The sequence below is a fragment of the Pongo abelii genome, chromosome 8 (genome assembly GCF_028885655.2).
Source record: "Pongo abelii isolate AG06213 chromosome 8, NHGRI_mPonAbe1-v2.0_pri, whole genome shotgun sequence".
Taxonomy (NCBI): domain Eukaryota; kingdom Metazoa; phylum Chordata; class Mammalia; order Primates; family Hominidae; genus Pongo; species Pongo abelii.
In genome coordinates, this window is record NC_071993.2 from 5,744,087 (window position 1) to 5,761,545 (window position 17,459).

Consider the following 17,459-nt stretch of genomic DNA (forward strand, 5'->3'; position numbering starts at 1 on the left):
TACCGACTCACAGTGTCCAGTGGCTGCAAGTCCCACGCTTTGCGTATGCTGTTCCTTCCCTGCCTGGAAAGCCCTTCTCAGCCCCACTCCCCACCTCGCTTCCGGCTGAAATTCCTCGACTGAGGGAACCCCTGCTCCTTCAGGAAGCCTCCCGAGCATGCAGCCCACCCCCACACGCCATCTCCACGCTATCGCCACACCACCAGCTGACCAGCATTCTTCCTTCCCTGGGCCTTCCTGTCACCTTGGGGATAGTACCACAGCTAGCCGGCCTCCCCGCACAGGCTGCACGTGCAGGTATCTGAATGAATAAGCACTCCCCAGACGCATCTTCCCCTACCAGACTGAACTCGGACCCCTGCCACTGGGTTCTGTCCCCTGCTCCACTTTCCAGCCCAGGACAGTGGCCTGAGACTTAACATGACGCTCGCACACTCTGGCCAGGCAGGGGCTTGTGCATCCATTAAATGAAGAACTTGTGTTGCAAAAAGATCCAAGGCTGCAGCCCTGGTGACTCATGGTCCAGTCCTGATGGCTGGATTCTACCCACTTCCTCCTCTGCTTCAGGTCAGGGTCACGGTGATACACACACGGCCCCTCCTGTTTACCTGCCACCTGCAGGCCCGAGCTCATGAACAGCCAGGCAAAAGCCTTTGCCCTGAAAACTAGAGTTTCACAGACGTCATCTATGTATCTACTGCAGACTATGGCAGACATCACCTTGAGAAGGAATGACACATGCTTCAGAACATTCTCTCCACTCTTCCACCCACGATATGACCTTACTGACTAAGACCGTGTGCCAGGTGTGGACCTTTCTGGACCCCAGCTCCTCTTCCCCTCTCTTGCCCCTTTGCTGGGGCCCCGACACCCTCCCATCTGAGGCTGTGCCCTGCCCCAGGACTGACCTGTCCTTTGAGACTAGGAAGCCCTGGCTGAACAGGTAAAGTGGCTCAAAGTCAGCCTACCCTCAGGGAGCAGACTCTACAGGGGCAAGCTGCAGGAACAGCCCCGCTCGTGAGTTCAAAGCCCGTCTCACAGCTTACCCTCTCCAAACCTCGGCCTCCTCTCTCCTCAAATGGGTGCTGTGAAGACTGAAGAAAATCGTGCCTGGCCACCTGCAAATGTTCTGAGTAACAGGCACTGTAATGGCTCCAGGATCATTGCTGTCATTATTACCCTACCAGTCCTGTGGGGAGGGCAGGTGCGGGTTCTACCATCTCATCTTTGTTCCATAGCAAGCCCCCCAATCTTGCATTCCAGCTCCAGTAACTCGATCCTTATCTACGTCGGGTGACTGACTGAGTCTCTGCCCAATTTTTCTGCTCAGTTCCTGGGCCCTCTGAGACCAGAGCCCCTCCATCCCTCCCTGCCTTGTAAGCCACCCAGCAGTGTGCCGGGCCATCTCGCCAGCTGGCTGGCTGCACAGCCAGGTTCTGCTGGCCGGAGACCACCAGCAGCTTGAAACCAGCCAGGGTGTGAGTATTTAGACCAGGGAAAACAGCAAAGCAGACTTTTATTTTTGTTTCTTTTTCTTTAATTTTCCCCCAGGCAGCTAGTTTGCCAGTATCTCCTCAGTCATCCCAGAGCCAGAGCCCCACTCATTGGGCCCAAGTGGCAGCTCTGTGCCCAGGCCTGGCCACCCCCTAGAGAGCCTGTGTCTAGGAGGCGGCTGGCCTGCTGGCCCCTGCACACTGCAGAGCTGGGCACCTCCAGAGCCCATCCTCCACACTGCCCTGCCTGCACCACACTGGCGGGCCTCACAGGGACTGCAACCGTAAATGCAGCGGAACCACTTGCCCCCAACCCCGCCCCACCGAGCCTGGGGCCTCTCCAGGGTCAGGGCCGACTCCAACAAAGAGCATTCTCAAATGCCACCAGGGACACCTTCCAGACAAAGCTGATCCAGTAGCATGCTGGCTTTGAATCCAGGTCAAATACCCAAGATGCACCTTTTTTCCTATTTTGTTTTCTTATTATTTATTTATTTATTTATTTATTTTTGAAACAGAGTCTCGCTGTCACCCAAGCTGAAGTGCAGTGGTGTGATCAGGGCTCACTGCAGCCTCAACCTCCTAGGTTCAAGTGATCCTCCCACCTCAGCCTCCCAAGTAGCTGGGACTACAGGCCCATGCACCACCACCACACTGGATAATTTTTGTATTTTCTGTAGGCACAGGGTTTCATCATGTTGCCCAGGCTGGTCTCAAACTCCTGGGTTCAAGTGATCCTCCCACCTCGGCCTCCCTAAGTGCTGGGATTACAGGCATGAGCCCTGCGCCCAGCCCACAATGCACTCTTAAATGTTGCTGGAGTCAGAAATTTTGTTCAGAGTAAATCACCAAGGGGAGTCTGGGGTCCTGGCTGCAGAAATGTCGTTTCTGCGTCAAAAACAACCCGCAGCCTCTGTAAGAAGCCCTCCCTGCAAAACCCCAGTAAGCATTCTTGAAACAGGGCGGGCCCTCCACCCTGACCCACCCATAAAGCCGTGCTGGGGCGGGCGAGCACACACTTGGGGAACCCACCCTGGAAGAACCAAGGCAGGCACCAGAAGCCCCCAGGGAGGGTTTTCTGATGCTGCTCTCAATGGGCTCATCCTCAGCTCTCAGGGAAAAGTCAAGAGTCCTGAGTGACATAGCCCCCCAGGGTCCCAGAAAGCTAAGGATTCATGAACATGTGCTGACTGTTAGAAGTGAAAAGGCCTTAGAAATGCTGGACGATGGGCCGGGTGAGGTGGCTCACGCCTGTAATCCCAGCACTTCTGGAGGCTGAGGCAAGCAGATCACCTGAGGTCAGGAGTTCGAGATCAGCCTGGCCAACACGGCGAAACCCCATCTCTACTAAAAATAGAAAAATTAGCTGGTGTGGTGGCACGTGCCTGTAATCCCAGTAATAATCCCAGCTACTCAGGAGGCTGAGACAGGAGAATCGCTTGAACCAGGAAGTGGAGACTGCAGTGAGCTGAGATCGTGCCACTGCACTCCAGCTTGGGCGACAGAGTGAGACTCTGTCAAGAAGAGAAGAGAAGAGAAGAGATGAGATGAGATCCTAGATGATTAACACTCCCAGAAAAAGCCAAATGTAGCATCCATTCATCTCTGCCTGCTGTCCAAACCACACGGAAGTGATAGTAAGGGAATAAAAGTGGGGGCTAAATCCACAAAGACAAAGAGACCACAGAGGAAAAGATAAATGAAGGATCTCATGGTGACAACTAAAGACAGTCTACGTGACAACCCCAGAACAAAGAGGGTGCATAACACATGGCACTTACCACTATCACCAAATTTTAATAGCGCAGCCTAAATTTCAGTTTTAGTGTCTTTGAAACCCAAGGAAAAAAAATATTGATCTTTATTTTTCTATGTAGAAACTCCCACTTACAAGTCTGGGCTCAGTGTTTTGTTGCTACGGTGATATTTTTCAACCATGTCTTTTTAAATGTTTTCATTATGAATCCCCAAAATATAGTTTGTCAGTAAACTTGAGGTCAAACAGCAGACTGATTTTAAGATGTGTTCAATGAAGCAAAAATGCCAGTATTTACCTTTTTAGAGGGACAAAATGGTCAAAACTCAGTGAGAGTGGAGAAAAGAAAAGGAAAGAATAAATGAAAGCAGAAGACAAGGAGAAAAGAGGTGAAAATAGGTGGGCTACGGAGTAAAGGAACTGGGAGAAAGGACCGAAGGTGTCAGGAGAGCTTGGTGAATGACAGGCACTTCCTTCCAACGGCATGGCGCTAAAACCACACTGGATTTGCTGCATTATCCTTCAACGTCTCCTCCCCGACTCCCTCATCACTCACCCAATTATCTGCTACCCCGACTCCTCCCTTGCCCCCCGGTCCACCCCAAAAGGCTATGGCCCAGGGAGCATTGGGAGGGTCCCCCAATCCCAATCCCACCCTCAAGGCACTGTGGGAGCTCAGGCCCTGACTCAGGACCCTTGAGCTCTGATCCCGCATCTTCCCCGTCTCAGTTAAGGGACCTGAGGGACACTTTTCACCCTAAATCACCTAAGCCTCAGTTTCCTTAGGACAGCAGGCAATGTCTCCCAGGGCTGCCGTGTCGAGAAGGAGGATAGAGGTACTGTTTTGCCCACAAACATGCTTCCTAAGCCTTTGTAACTTGCTAATTTCCTCTGATACTTCCATTGGCCCTAAATAAGCTTTTCTGGTGTGTCAACAGGCCCTCTTTGAACTCCTACTTTAGGATAAAATAGCCTCCCACTCCAAGTAACTCTCTACCCTTTAGAAATGCCCTGGACTGCTACCCTAGTGGATTCTCCCTCTCCCCGCCCTGACACTGAAATCAAGAGCGATAGAGCTGTGTTTCTGATTAAACACGGAGGATCTTCTCTGCCCCTCCGCAAAGATCTCACTCAACTGAGAGTACCTGGGTGGGGAGACATAAATCCATACAAACAAGTAGAAAACAAACAGGCTGGGGAGTGATTTCCAGACCATCGGGGGAGCTGGAGAGCAGGCTGGTGCAGTGGCTAACCAGGATAGAGAAGGCAGGCTTGGCACCCGGGGTGGGGACCGCAAAGAGCAGGGAATCTGAACCACCCCTGGGAGGGCACTGAACGCAAAGGGATGCGCAAATCCCCATAAACAACAGGAAGACACCCCCTGCCCCACCCCCACCCCGGCTTCCCAGAGCAGCAGCAGGCAGAGCTGGAAAACCCAAGGCTGCAGGGGACACGTCTCCAAACACTGAACCAGGAGAGAGAGAACACAGGACTCGTTGCTTACCTGAAGGGCCTAAGAACACTGTCTGGGGATAAATTAGGGATTAGGCATGGAGAACACCGAACCTACCACAGGTAAACAAAAAGAACACTCACCATGTCCAAGAAAAGCAAGACGTTACACGAAAACAGAAACATAGTCCCCACATAGCAAGTGGCTCAGCTGCAATATTCACATAGTCACAATAATGTCAACACTGAAATCTGATTTAAACAAAAGCAATTCTACTGGAGGACCCTGGGGGGAACATACAGGGGAGTGGGGGAGCAGCCAGTAAGTTAGAAGTTCATCTCCCGCAGAAGGACGTCCATAGGGAATGCAGAATTTATTTATTTATTTTTTTTTAATTTATTTATTTTTGAGACAGAGTCTCACTCTGTCACCCAGGCTAGAGTGCAATGGCGTGATCTCGGCTCACTACAACCTCTGCCTCCCAGGTTCAAGTGATTCTCCTGCCTCAGCCTCCCAAGTAGCTGAGATTACAGGCGCCCGCCACTATGCTTGGCTAATTTTTGTATTTTTATTTATTTATTTTGAGACAAAGTTTCGCTCCTGTCGCCCAGGCTGGAGTGCAATCGCCCAATCTCGGTTCACTGCAACCTCTGCCTCCCAGGTTCGAGTGATTCTCCTGCCTCAGTCTCCCGAGTAGCTGGAACTACAGGCACCCGCCACAATGCTCGGCTAATTTTTGTATCTTTAGTAGAGACGGGGTTTCGCCATGTTGGCCAGGCTGGTCTCGAACTCCTGACCTCAAGTGATCCACCTGCCTCGGCCTCCCAAAGTGCTGGCATTACAGGCATGAGAGACTGCGCAACAGCCCAAAACCTAAATGTTTTGGTCGGGGTACACCACACATCCAGAATTTGAGGTCAGAATGTTAAAATTGTCTAAACCTCCTATGGTTCACCTCTGGTGCTGCTGGAATGGCAGTATTGTTTTGGATCCAACACATTCAGCTTATTCATTACACTGGGAATAAAAAATATCAGCAGAACTTATTTGGGGAGAAATATATTAAATAAAAAATGACAATATCAAAAATACCAGTGAACCTCAAAAGTTGCAGATTCATTAGTTTAAAATGTGCCTTTCTTCTACAGATGCATTCCATAACAAACGATGCAGAAGACATGCTCAGAAGTGATGCCATGAACAGAAATATTAAAATATGTGTTTAAATAAGCTTCCGCCGTTAGCTATTCACTGCTTACTCAATTAAGCTAATCAAATGCAGATCACAGTGTCAGGGTCAAAGTCTTGTGCTTGCCTGGACTGGAATGCCAAGTAAAAACACATGCTTATTAGATACCTTTGATCATGTCAAAGGTGGTTATTTTGCAAAGTCAATTAAAATATCTTTGCCTTGCTATGACTGCAACTTCCTCTTCAGCTAAATTTACCCTTAAGACTTTTCCCTCTTACGTGCACTACTGTTTTTACCAGGATGAATATGCCTTAGATTTTTTTTTCTTTTTAGGCTTTCATAGTGCTTCCGTCGTTCATTTCAGTGACCACATTATTGCTTCATAGGCAGCAAAAAAATTTGCTTCCCCAAAGAGTGTCCTTCCCTCAAATCCATTTCATTCTTGGGCTGCTCGGATGGTAAAGTAGGCTGCGTGTAGAACTGGGATCGCACTTTTCGGAGTGTGCCGCGGTGCCCCAAGGCCACTTTCACTGGAGCGGACAAGGGGTCACGCGGACGCCTCTGCAGGATGCTCGGACACTGCGCCACGGCCTCACCCGCGCCAGTGGAGCGGGGGTTAGCTCTTATCGTGGGCTCGCGCCTGGCTGCCCCGAGAGGGAGCACCGTGGGCGTTTCCCAGGCTCTCCCCCGCCACTGGGCAACGGCTCCGCACGCGCCCCGCACCTTCCGCAGGGCGCGCGGCGCTCGGTGGGTTTGCGGCTGCGAAACCCCACACCTGGCGAGCCCCACGGACTGCAGCCCCGCAGTGCGCTGGCCTGGGACAAGGCACCAGACATGAGAGCCCGTCTGGGATGCACGGCACCACTGGGACCCTGCTCTCACCGCGGCCCACCCCGCCAAACGCCCCCGCCCACGGAGCCAGCGCAGGGCGCGCCACCACCTCCCCGGCGCAGGCCATCGGATACGCGGCCGGCCCCACGAGCCGGCGGGGCTGCCTCGCCCTGACCTCCGCGGCGCCCGCACGTACCCACGTCGCCCAGGAAGCAGCCGTCCGCCGCCCGGGGCTCCATGCGGCTCACCGGCGGCCGCGCGGCGACTCTGGGCGCCGGGACCTGGGCCGGGCCACGCGGGGCCGCTGGGCGGGGCCAGTCTGCGCTGGGCCGCGCGTCGTCCCGAGGCGACCGAGCCGGGAGTTGTAGTTCCCGCCGCCTTGGCGAGGTTCCCGGAGACGCTGTCCCTGCGTCCCGACTCCGCTGTCGCTGCGACTCCCCTGTCGCTGCCACCCCGCTTCGCCCGTCGCGCCGAGGAGTGTGTGTGCTTGCATCTGCAAACCGTGCGTCCCGTGCACAGAATGCGTCTGGTGCAAAACGTGTCCTGTGCACTTGTCCTATGCAAACGTGTGTGTCCGTGTGCAAAACATGCATCCCGTGCATATGTCCTGTGCAAAACATGCGTCCGTGTGTAAACATGTATCCATTGTAAGCATGCTTCCCTGTGTCCCTTTGCAAAGCATGGATATGTGTTTCCATGTGCAAAACATGTGTCCTGTACAAAACATGCATCCTGTGCAACCGTGTCCTGTGCAAGCGTGTGCAAAACATGTGTCCATGTGTAAACATGTATGTATTGCAAAGGTGTCCTGTGCAAGCATGTGTCTGTGTGTCCACGTGCAAAGCATGCGTCTGGCTTCCAGAGTTCACTTGCATTGTACTCATGCTGATGATGCTCCAGAGTACTCGAGTTCCCCCATGCTTTAACTTTCAAGAACCGCTTCCCACCAGAGCCGGTGTTCATAATCACTGTTTCTTTGATCTTTCAAGATAATAATTTCAAATCGTTCAAATCAGTTTTTTAATGCCTTTTCTTTACGGGTGGTTTTTAATCCAATGTTCCCCTAAGCCGCTAAGCAAATGGAAGCTGGGGCACAACCTAGCAGAAATGAAAAACCTGTTTCCTGTTTCCCAAATAATACCCAGTCAACAATTGAGTAAGGGATTTTTATTTTATTGATTTATTTTTGCAAAGCAGCTTCCCAAGTTTAGAAGGTTTAACCTTGTGAAAGTTCACTGTAGCCCTGTCAGGAGATTCGTCACTCACCTGACCTGTACTGAACCTCCATGCAGAAGTTAGTTTGGGCTCAAAAGTAAAAATATCAAGAATCATCCAGTCTGGAAATAAGTGAGGACTGGCAGAGCAGCCAGTTTGATCTCTCACACTACAAAGCTTCTGGGATGACCCAGGTCTCCATCTTCAGTCCAGACCGAAGGCACTATACCTAGGAGACATTGAACCATATCTTTTGGAAAGCAGAGCCCCTGGAAATGTGGAGCCCCAGGCCTGGGAAGGCAATTTCAAGCCATTTGCACTGGGCATTTAGAGCCTTTTTGCCACTTTCTACCAAAATCAGGCTCCATTTTTCTTGCCGGTTTTCTGCACTTTTTACTAAATGTAACAGATTTTTGTATCATTATATCTACCATGGATGTTATGTTTTCCCCTGTGGCAATGTCGTGTTTGTATGATTGCATTTTCTTCAATATTTCTTCCTGGACAAAGTGTCATCTAAATTTTAGTATGATCATGTAGAACATATATATATATATATATATATAAAATATATATATGTGTGTATATTCATATGTGTATGTGTGTTATCCAAGTGTTTCCTAAACATATTCATAAGCAAGTATTTGCTTATTATTTGTTTTTCCTCCATTCTGTTGCTTGACCAAAATATTAAAAGATTTCATTACAGAAAAAGCTTTTCAAAGTTTACATATATATTCAGAAATGCATTCCCTGAAAGTATTTCCTTTTTCTTCAATATTTAGAATGTATTTCCCAGCAAGAGCCAGAAAATATATATTATTCTGTTCTGTTCTGTTGTTGTTGCTAAGTCTTTGAGTCCCATCTGGAATTCACTGCAATGTATAGAATGAAAATATAGGAGCTCAGTTCATTCTTTTCTAAACTGAAATAGAGTTTTTCCAAAAATATTCATTAAATAGTAATCCACTTATCTATTTTTGTGTTAATCTCTTTTTATTGCATGTTGGTTCCAATTACCTTTTGAATCTATTGTAAGAACCTCTATGATATTGATAAAGTTTCTATTACTCATTTAGCAAATATTTGCTGATTACCTAGCCTAAGGTCTGTGATTTTTAAACTAACTACTACATGTGGGTTTTTTTCGTTGTTGTTTTTTGAGACGGAGTCTCACTCTGTCACCGAGGCTAGAGTGCAGTGGCACCGTGTTGTCTCACTGCAACCTCCGTCTCCTGGGTTCAAGCAATTCTCTGGCCTCAGCCTCCAGAGTAGCTGGGATTACAGGCGCCCACCACCACACCCAGCTGGTTTTTAAAATATTTTTAGTAAAGATGGGGTTTCACCATGTTGGAAGTAAATGTCATTTTAGAAGATCATAACTTTTGTATTAGCATTTTAAAATCTGATAAGACCACTATTTGGAAAGTGGTGTAGTTAGGGACCCCCCACACATTGTTAAATGAGATGTGTTAACCCCTGGTTTTTCTAATAAAGACAGTCTTCATACCACATTTTTAGAGTCTCCTAGGTCATAAGATACTCTTCTTTTGCGTCCAAAATAAATAGCTTGGGTGAGGACTAAATTTGCAGGAAATCGAATTCTATTTGCTTGCATAAGCCATTTTTCCTAAACTTACTAACTCGAGAAATCAAGGTTTTGTTAAACACGTATATTTCTGGGTTTCTCCTGGAGATTCTGGGCTCCAGGGAGAGACAGGGGAGGCAGCCCTATAATTTTTTTTTTTTTTTTTAACCATTGCTGCAAGTTTGGCAATCACTGGTATAACCCATCCTCCAAAGGCTGTGAGGAAGCATTTCATTGACAATTTGTATTGACTGATTCTTTTCCTAAATATAAGAGTATTGAAAAATATATAAGGTTCTTCAAGTTTTGGTTCCTCTCTCCAATCTTCTTGCCATTGTTAATTTTTCAGAGGCCTTAGGAAGTTGCTGGGTGCAGTGGCACACACCTATAATCCCAGCTACTTGTGAAAATCGCTTAAACCCAGGAGTTTGAGACCAGCCTGGACAACAAAGTGAGACCCCATCTCTAAAAAAAATTTAAAAAAAAAAAAGCCCTTAGGAAGTTGTTTTTGGTAGCTTGTCTGTTTTTATTTGTAGCAGTGGCAGACAGAGACTGTAATGGGCTGACACCATCTTGGCTGGCACAAGAAATCCTGATCTGATTGGATTTAAGGAAAACAAAGTCATCAGTTTAGGGTTTTCTCCAGCTCAAAGACCAGGCCAGGGACCAGAAATCTTATATGGCCACCCTGCAAGAAACCCTTATCTCTCGTAGCCACACAGCCAAGATTTCTGAAAGCTAAGCTCAAAGTATAAGCTTGCAGGTGACTGAAACAATGCAGATTCCATTCTCAACTCTACAGAGTCTCTCATGGTAAAGGTAGAGAACTAATTGGAAAGGAGTGGGATGCTGAAAAATGGAATGGGAGCAGATGGGCAGATTTTCATGAAGCTGAAGACCTTAAACCCCTGAATTCTGCTGAGCCTTCTTTGGCCAGTAGAAGGAATCCACCTGTGCTTACTCAGAAGGCTAATCTTGCCTGATGAATCTATGATGGCCTCACCAGTGGAAGCTGATTTGCAAAGAGCTGTGGATCCTCCTCAGGATCTACCCCCCACCTCACCTGTCACTGCTTCTAGACCTGTAACACAGACTCGACCTGCCCGGCCCTGAAAGGTAAGGTTCAGAGGGGTTTGAGGCCTAACAAGGCACAACACACAGCATAAAAGTTGCAAGATTTTTGCCAAGTGACCTTGGCAGAAATCTGTAGAACTTATATAGGAATGGATCAAAGGGATACTGGATTAGAGTGGAAGGAAAATAATGTTGGATCAGGCCAAAATTTTTAATCAGGTTTACTACATTGCAATTCTAAAGTCAGTTTGCTTGTTCAAATGACTAGGCATGTTTCTACAGGTGAAATGCCAGAACTTTCTCAGTGAACTTTGGAAAAATGTCTCCTAAAGGCTTAGAATGCTAGAGTAGATGTTTCGTGTAAAACCTGTCCACCCATCGCCTAACTCTGGCTCTCAGAATCTGAAGAAAACCCCCTCACAAGACTGAGAAGTCCATTTGTCGGGACGGTGGGGGAGCGGGGGCGGGGGCTTCTTAATCCTTGGGGAGTCTAGGCCGGTAATGATGGTGGGGAAGATGCTGTCATTAAGCTTTATGCCCTGAATTCACTGGGAATGATAGAATCTGATGACTGAGTGGTGGCACTTAATTGCCAAAGCCAATGTGGGACCAGCTGCCATCATGGGCAGCAAAACTGGCACAGTCATCAAGATGGTCTGTCCTCAGAGATCTTGGGCAATGATTAGTCAATGACAGCGTCCCTAGAGCTGAAACACATGGCAGCCTACTGAAGCCTTACTTGATTTTTACAGGCAGGAAAGCTCTAGGTCTAGTGAAGAGCAGTAAAGAAAAAATCATTTTAATAGGGAGTTTCAGCCTCCCAACCAATTCCTAGAGTTGAGTCAGTTCACAGACCCAGAGTTCCTTGAATGAAAGAGAGTCCAGGTGCACCTGAACTCTGAGCCACAGAGTTTGCACTGTAACTCGTCCTCCTGACCTTCCCAAAGAATCTCATGGATATTTACTAGGTATATTGACTATGCACTGAAGAAAGGGAAATAACAAGACTACTCAGCAATTGCGGGTCAATGGCTCTGAACTGACACTAATTCCTGGAGAGCTAAAATACCACTATGTCTATCAGACAGAATAGGAGTTGATAGAAAAAATGATCGGTCGAGTTTGGGCATAGGTTCATCTCAGATAAGCCAGTGGGTTCTTGAATCCTGAGTTATTTCTTCAGTTCCAGAATGCATCATTTGAATATATATACTAGAAACTGGCAGAGTCCCTACATGGATTCTCTGAGCCAAGCAGAAGGCACTGAAACTGCCTCTATCTACCAAAATAGGAAAAAGCCATTTCACATTGCTGGAGGAATTGCAGAGTTTAGTGCTACCATTAAGAACATAAACCACCGTGCCTGTAATCCCAGCACTTTGGGAGGCTGAGGCAGATGGATCACGAGGTCAAGAGATCAGGACCATCCTTGCCAACATGGTAAAACTCCGTCTCTACTAAAACTACAAAAATTAGCTGGGTGTGGTGCCGCAAGCCTGTAGTCCCAGCTACTTGGGAGGCTGAGGCAGGACAATCGCTTGAACCCAGGAGGTAGAGGTTGCAGTGAGCCGAGATCACGCCACTGCACTCCAGCCTGGCGACAGAGCAAGACTCTGTCTCAAAAAAAAAAAAAAAAAAAAAAAAAAAAAAGAAAAAAAAGAAAAACAAACAAACAAACAACATGAAAGATGCAGGATGGTGACTCCCCCTGCTCCCACCCACCCCATTTCCATTCAAATTACATAATTTTGCCTGTGCAGAAGACAGGCGGTTTCTGGGAGAATGACAGTGGATTATTATAAACTTCATCAGAGGCGAAGCTGCTGTTTCAGAAACGGTTTCATTGCTGGTATTCAGCTGTTGGTCTCATGAATGCTTTCTCTGGCTACATGGTTACACGTGGTTAGTAAAGACCATGAGGAACAGTTTGCTTCCAGCTGGCGGGGGCAGCAATTCACCGTCGCTATCTCACCTCAGAACTTTATCAACCTTCCGATTTTATGTCATAATCTGATCTGCAGAAATCTTGGCTGCCTCTCCATTCACCAGGCTATCATTCCCATCAAGTGTTTTAATCACACCAAGCTGATTGGATCTGATGAGCAGGAATTAGTGTCTACTGTCAGCATTTCAGTAAGATGCATGCATGCCAGAGGGTGGGACTGAAATTCAAATTTCGAGTGATCTGGGGCATGTCAAGATACCCCTCCCAAAGTAAAGGGAAGGGGCTGCATCTGACCCCTCCAGCCACTAAGAAAGAAACACGGCACCAAACAGGCTTCCTTGGATTTTCAAGGCAACATATAACTCATTTCAAACGTTTTTTTTCTTTTCTAATATAAGCAGCCATTGGCTGTCACTGGCTCCCTATTTTCAGCTTCTCAAAGTCTTAGGTGTGTGTTTGGCTCCATGGTGAAGAACATCAGCTTTCCTGCTAGTTAGTCATGCCAATGAGGCTGGACATTGATAAAGTGGACAAAGGCATAAATTTCCCTCTAATCACTGCTTTAGCTGCATCCCACAAGTTCAATGCTATTATTTCATTTTCATTCAGTACAAAACATTTTCTAACATTTTTTAGGACCTCGTCTTGGATCTGTGGCTTATATAGACATGTGTGTTCTAATTTCCAAATATTTGGAAATTTTCCAGATATCATCTTGTCATTGAGTTCTAATTTAATACAGAATCTATACATAATACACTCTATAGTATTTCAATCCTTTCAAATTTATTAAGATTTATATTATAGTGCAACATATGGTCTGTCTTACTGAATGTTCCCTATACACGTTAATAGAACATATATTTGGCAGTCAGGTGAACTGTCTATAAATTTTAGTCAGGGCAAATTGTTTGACAACATTACTCAAGTCTTCTCTACCCTTCTGATTTTCTATATTCTTCTATAATTTCCTGAGAGACTGAGGCCAGTTTCCAGCTATGAATCTGAATTTGTGTTTTTCTTTTTCAGTTCTGTCACATTTTTCCTTATGTTTATTGAAGCTTTTTTACTAAATTCATACACTATTAATACTGTATCTTCTTGATAAATTGACCCTTTGATCATTACTAAATGTACCTCTTTATCTCTGGTAATATTTTTGCTAGAAAGTCTACATTGTCTGATGTAAATATGGCCACTTCAGCTTTCTTACAATTAGTGTTTGCATGTATGGATTTTTTCATTCTTTTGCTTCCATCCTGTGTTTTTTATATTTACAGCACATCCCTTCTACCTCACCTATACTTGGAATCTGACAGTCTCCACCTTTTTTTTTTTTTTTTTTTTTTTTTTTTTGCAGAAAGGGTCTCCCGATGTTGCCCAGACTGGAGCTTAGTGGCTATTCATAAGCACTATCCTCCCGCACTACAGCCTTGAACTCCTGGGCTCAAGCAATCCTGTCGTATTAGGTCTGTTTTCTCACTGCTGTAAAGAAATACCTGAGACTGGACCGGGCACAGTGGCTCATGCCTGTAATCCCAGCACTTTGGGAGGCCGAGGCGGGCAGATCACGAGGTCAGGTGATCAAGACCATCCTGGCTAACACGGTGAAACCCTGTCTCTACTAAAAATACAAAAAAAAAAAAAAATTAGCCAGGCGTAGTGGCGGGTGCCTTTAGTCCCAGCTACTCGGGAGGCTGAGGCAGGAGAATGGCGCGAACCCAGGAGGCGGAGCTTGCAGTGAGCCGAGATCGCACCACTGCACTCCAGCACGGGTGACAGAGCGAGACTCCGTCTCAAAAAAAAAAAAAAAAAAAAAATACCTGAGACTGGGTAATATATAAACAAAAGAGGTTTATTGGCTCACAGTTCTGCAGGCTGTACAGGAATCATGGGTGGGAGGCCTTAGGAAACTTATAATCATGGCAGAAGGTAAAGGGGAAGCAGGGAAGAGAAAGAAGGGGGGAGGTGCTACACACTTTTAAACAATCAGATCTCGTGAGAACTCACTATCATGAGAACAGCAAGAGGGAAATCTGCCCCCATGATCCAATCACCTCCTACCAGGCCCCTCCTCCTCCAACACTGGGGATTACAATTCGACATGAAATTTGGGCGGGGACACAAATCCAAACCATATCACCTCCTGTCTCAGCCTCCGGAGTAACGGACTACAGGCACGCACCACTGTGCCAAACTTGTGATGTATTTTTTAAAGAAATTCTAGATTTTGCTGATTGCATCCTTGTGGTGTCATGTAATGTGTTCTTTGTTCCCCATATTTTCTGTACACTGGAAGGTGGATCTATAGTCTAGATGCTTAATTAGATCCAGGTTTTTTGGTAAGAAGACTTCATAGATTGTAAACTTCCTATTGCATTAAATCTGGAAGCCTATGATGTCTGGCTTTCCTTCTTTTTGTGATAATAAATTTGATGAGTTGGTCTAGGGATGATCAAACCGATCCATTAAAATAACATTTTTTAAACTCTTTTAACACCTCTCAGGCCGTGTGCTAAGAAATTATGGTATATACATGATCACATTTGATCCTCATATTAACCCTATGAGGTAGGTCCTGTTACTATCTCCATTTTGCAGATAACAATACTTAAGCACAGAGAGGCTCAATTACCTGCCCAAGAGCACCCAACCAGTGAGTGGCATAATTGGAATTGGAATCCAAGTGGTCTGGCTACAGAGCCTCCTTATGTTTACTAAGCCATACATAATACATGATCCATGTGTATGACTGAGTTCCAATAAAACCTCATAAAAACTTGGGAGGCTGAGGCAGGAGAATGGCATGAACCCCGGAGGCGGAGCTTGCAGTGAGCCGAGATCACGTCACTGCACTCCAGCCTGGGCAACAGAGCAAGACTCCGTCTCAAAAAAAAAAAAACAAAAAAAAACAACAAAAAAAAACACACTCATAAAAACAGGCAGCAAGCCAGATTTGGCCTAGGGGCATAGTGTGACAACCCCTGCTTTATGGCATTAATTCCACTCTTTACACATTCCATCGATGTTTTCAGTTCATCCTTAGCTCTTAAAAGTTTTGCTCTTTCTTGTAATATTACAGCACATGACCTTTTTAGGTTTTATTTTAAATTGACACAATAATTATCTATATTTATGGGGTATGGTATGATTGTTTGATACATGCATACAATGAGTAATAACAAAATTAGGGTAATTAACATATTTATCACCTCAAACATTTATCATTTCTTTTTTTTTTTTTTGACCAGGCTGGAGTGCAGTGGCACGATCTCAGCTCACTACAACCTCTGCCTCCCGGGTTCAAGTGATTCTCCTGCCTCAGCCTCCTGAGTAGCTAGAACTGCAGGTGCACACCACCACGCCTAGCTAATTTTTGTATTTTTAGTAGAGACGGGGTTTCACTATGTTGGCCAGGATGATCTTGATCTACTAACTTCGTGATCTGTCTGCCTCAGCCTCCCAAAGTGCTGGGATTACAGGCGTGAGCCACTGCACCCGGCCTGTTTTGTTTTGTTTTTTTGAGACATGGTCTTGCTCTGTCACCCAGGCTGGAGTACAGTGATGTGATCTTGGCTCACTGCAACCTCCACCTCACTGTCTCAAGAGGTCCTCCCATGCCCAAGCAATCCTCCCACCTCAGCCTCCTGAGTAGCTGGGACTACAGGCAAGTACCACCACGCCAGCTTAATTTTTCTATTTTTTGTAGAGATGGGATTTCACCGTGTCACCTAGGCAGGTCTCAAACTTCTGGACTCAAGCAGTTCACCTGCCTTGGCCGGTCAAAGTGCTGGGATTACAGGCATCAGCCTGGCCTTAGCTTTGTTCTTTTTGATCAAGATAGTATTGGCTATTTGTGAACTTTTGTGGTTCCATATAAATTTTAGGGTTTTTAATTCCATTTCTATGAAGAATGTCATCAGTATTTTGGCACAGATTGCATTGAATCCATAGATCCCTTTGGGTAAGCATGTGCCTTTTGGCTGGAATTTCTTCTTTTGTTTTCTTTTAAGTATAAAGATTAATTTCAGTACTCTTATATTAGTTTGATAGTGTTAGAGTAATTAATGTTGAAAGTTAAATAGTATCTATCATCTAATTTTAACTGCAACACAGGTACCTGAGACACCAATAAGAAAAACCAGTTCCTGGGCCCCCACCCTTACCTAGTTAAAAAGAACTTCAAGGCCAGGTGCAGTGGCTCACGCCTGTAATCCCAGCACTTTGGGAGGCCGAGGCAGGCAAATCAGTTAAGGTCAGGAGTTGAAGACCAGCCTGGCCAACATGGTGAAACCCTGTCTCTACTAAAAATATAAAAATTATCCAGGCATGATGACGGGTGCCTGTAGTCCCAGCTACTTGGGAGGCTGAGGCAGGAGAATTGCTTGAACCTGGGAGGCAGAGGTTGCAGTGAGCCAAGATCATGCCACTACACTCCAGCCTGGGCAATGGAGTGAGACTCTGTCTCAAAAAAAATAAATAAATAAATAAATAAAATAAAAAAATAAAAATAAACTTCAGGTGTGGGGCCCAGCATTTGCATTTTTAGTAAGATTACAAGAGTGCTGTTATGTTCTCTGTGAAGCAAACAATGAAATAAGCCAGGGTTAGGAGTGCTCCCCAAAGGCTTATTGGTCAGTGTGTCAGTTTCAGTACTCCAAGAAGCAGACACCAAGATGGGCTAGATGTGCAATAGATTTATTAGGGAAAATTCCATGAAGAATAAACGGGGAGGTACAGGGGTATTGTGGGAGAATGCACAGATGGAGATAAAAGCCTGGTATCTGTGAAGGAAGAGCAATAAGGAAGGTCTGAATATAAGGAGTCTCAGATCACAGCTCAGATCTGAGCGTAGCTTTGCCAGGCTGATGGAGAGTGCCTGAGCAAAGGTTGCCCATTGGAGGGTTCAGGC

General features: G+C 46.3%; 1 protein-coding gene across 10 annotated transcripts in view; it reads right to left on the minus strand.

Annotated features, from left to right (window-relative positions):
* ASB13 (ankyrin repeat and SOCS box containing 13) overlaps positions 1-7,333 on the minus strand; it is a 70,691-nt gene extending 63,358 nt beyond the window's left edge. For all 10 annotated transcript variants that reach the window (XR_010141470.1, XR_010141464.1, XR_010141466.1 and 7 more), the window contains exon 1: positions 6,922-7,333. Coding sequence is in view for 1 of the 10 variants with exons in the window: in XM_063727470.1 (XP_063583540.1) it covers positions 6,922-7,327 (406 nt within the window). In the remaining 9 variants the exon portion in view is untranslated. The remainder of the gene's footprint in view (positions 1-6,921) is intronic.
* Positions 7,334-17,459: the final 10,126 nt, after the last annotated feature.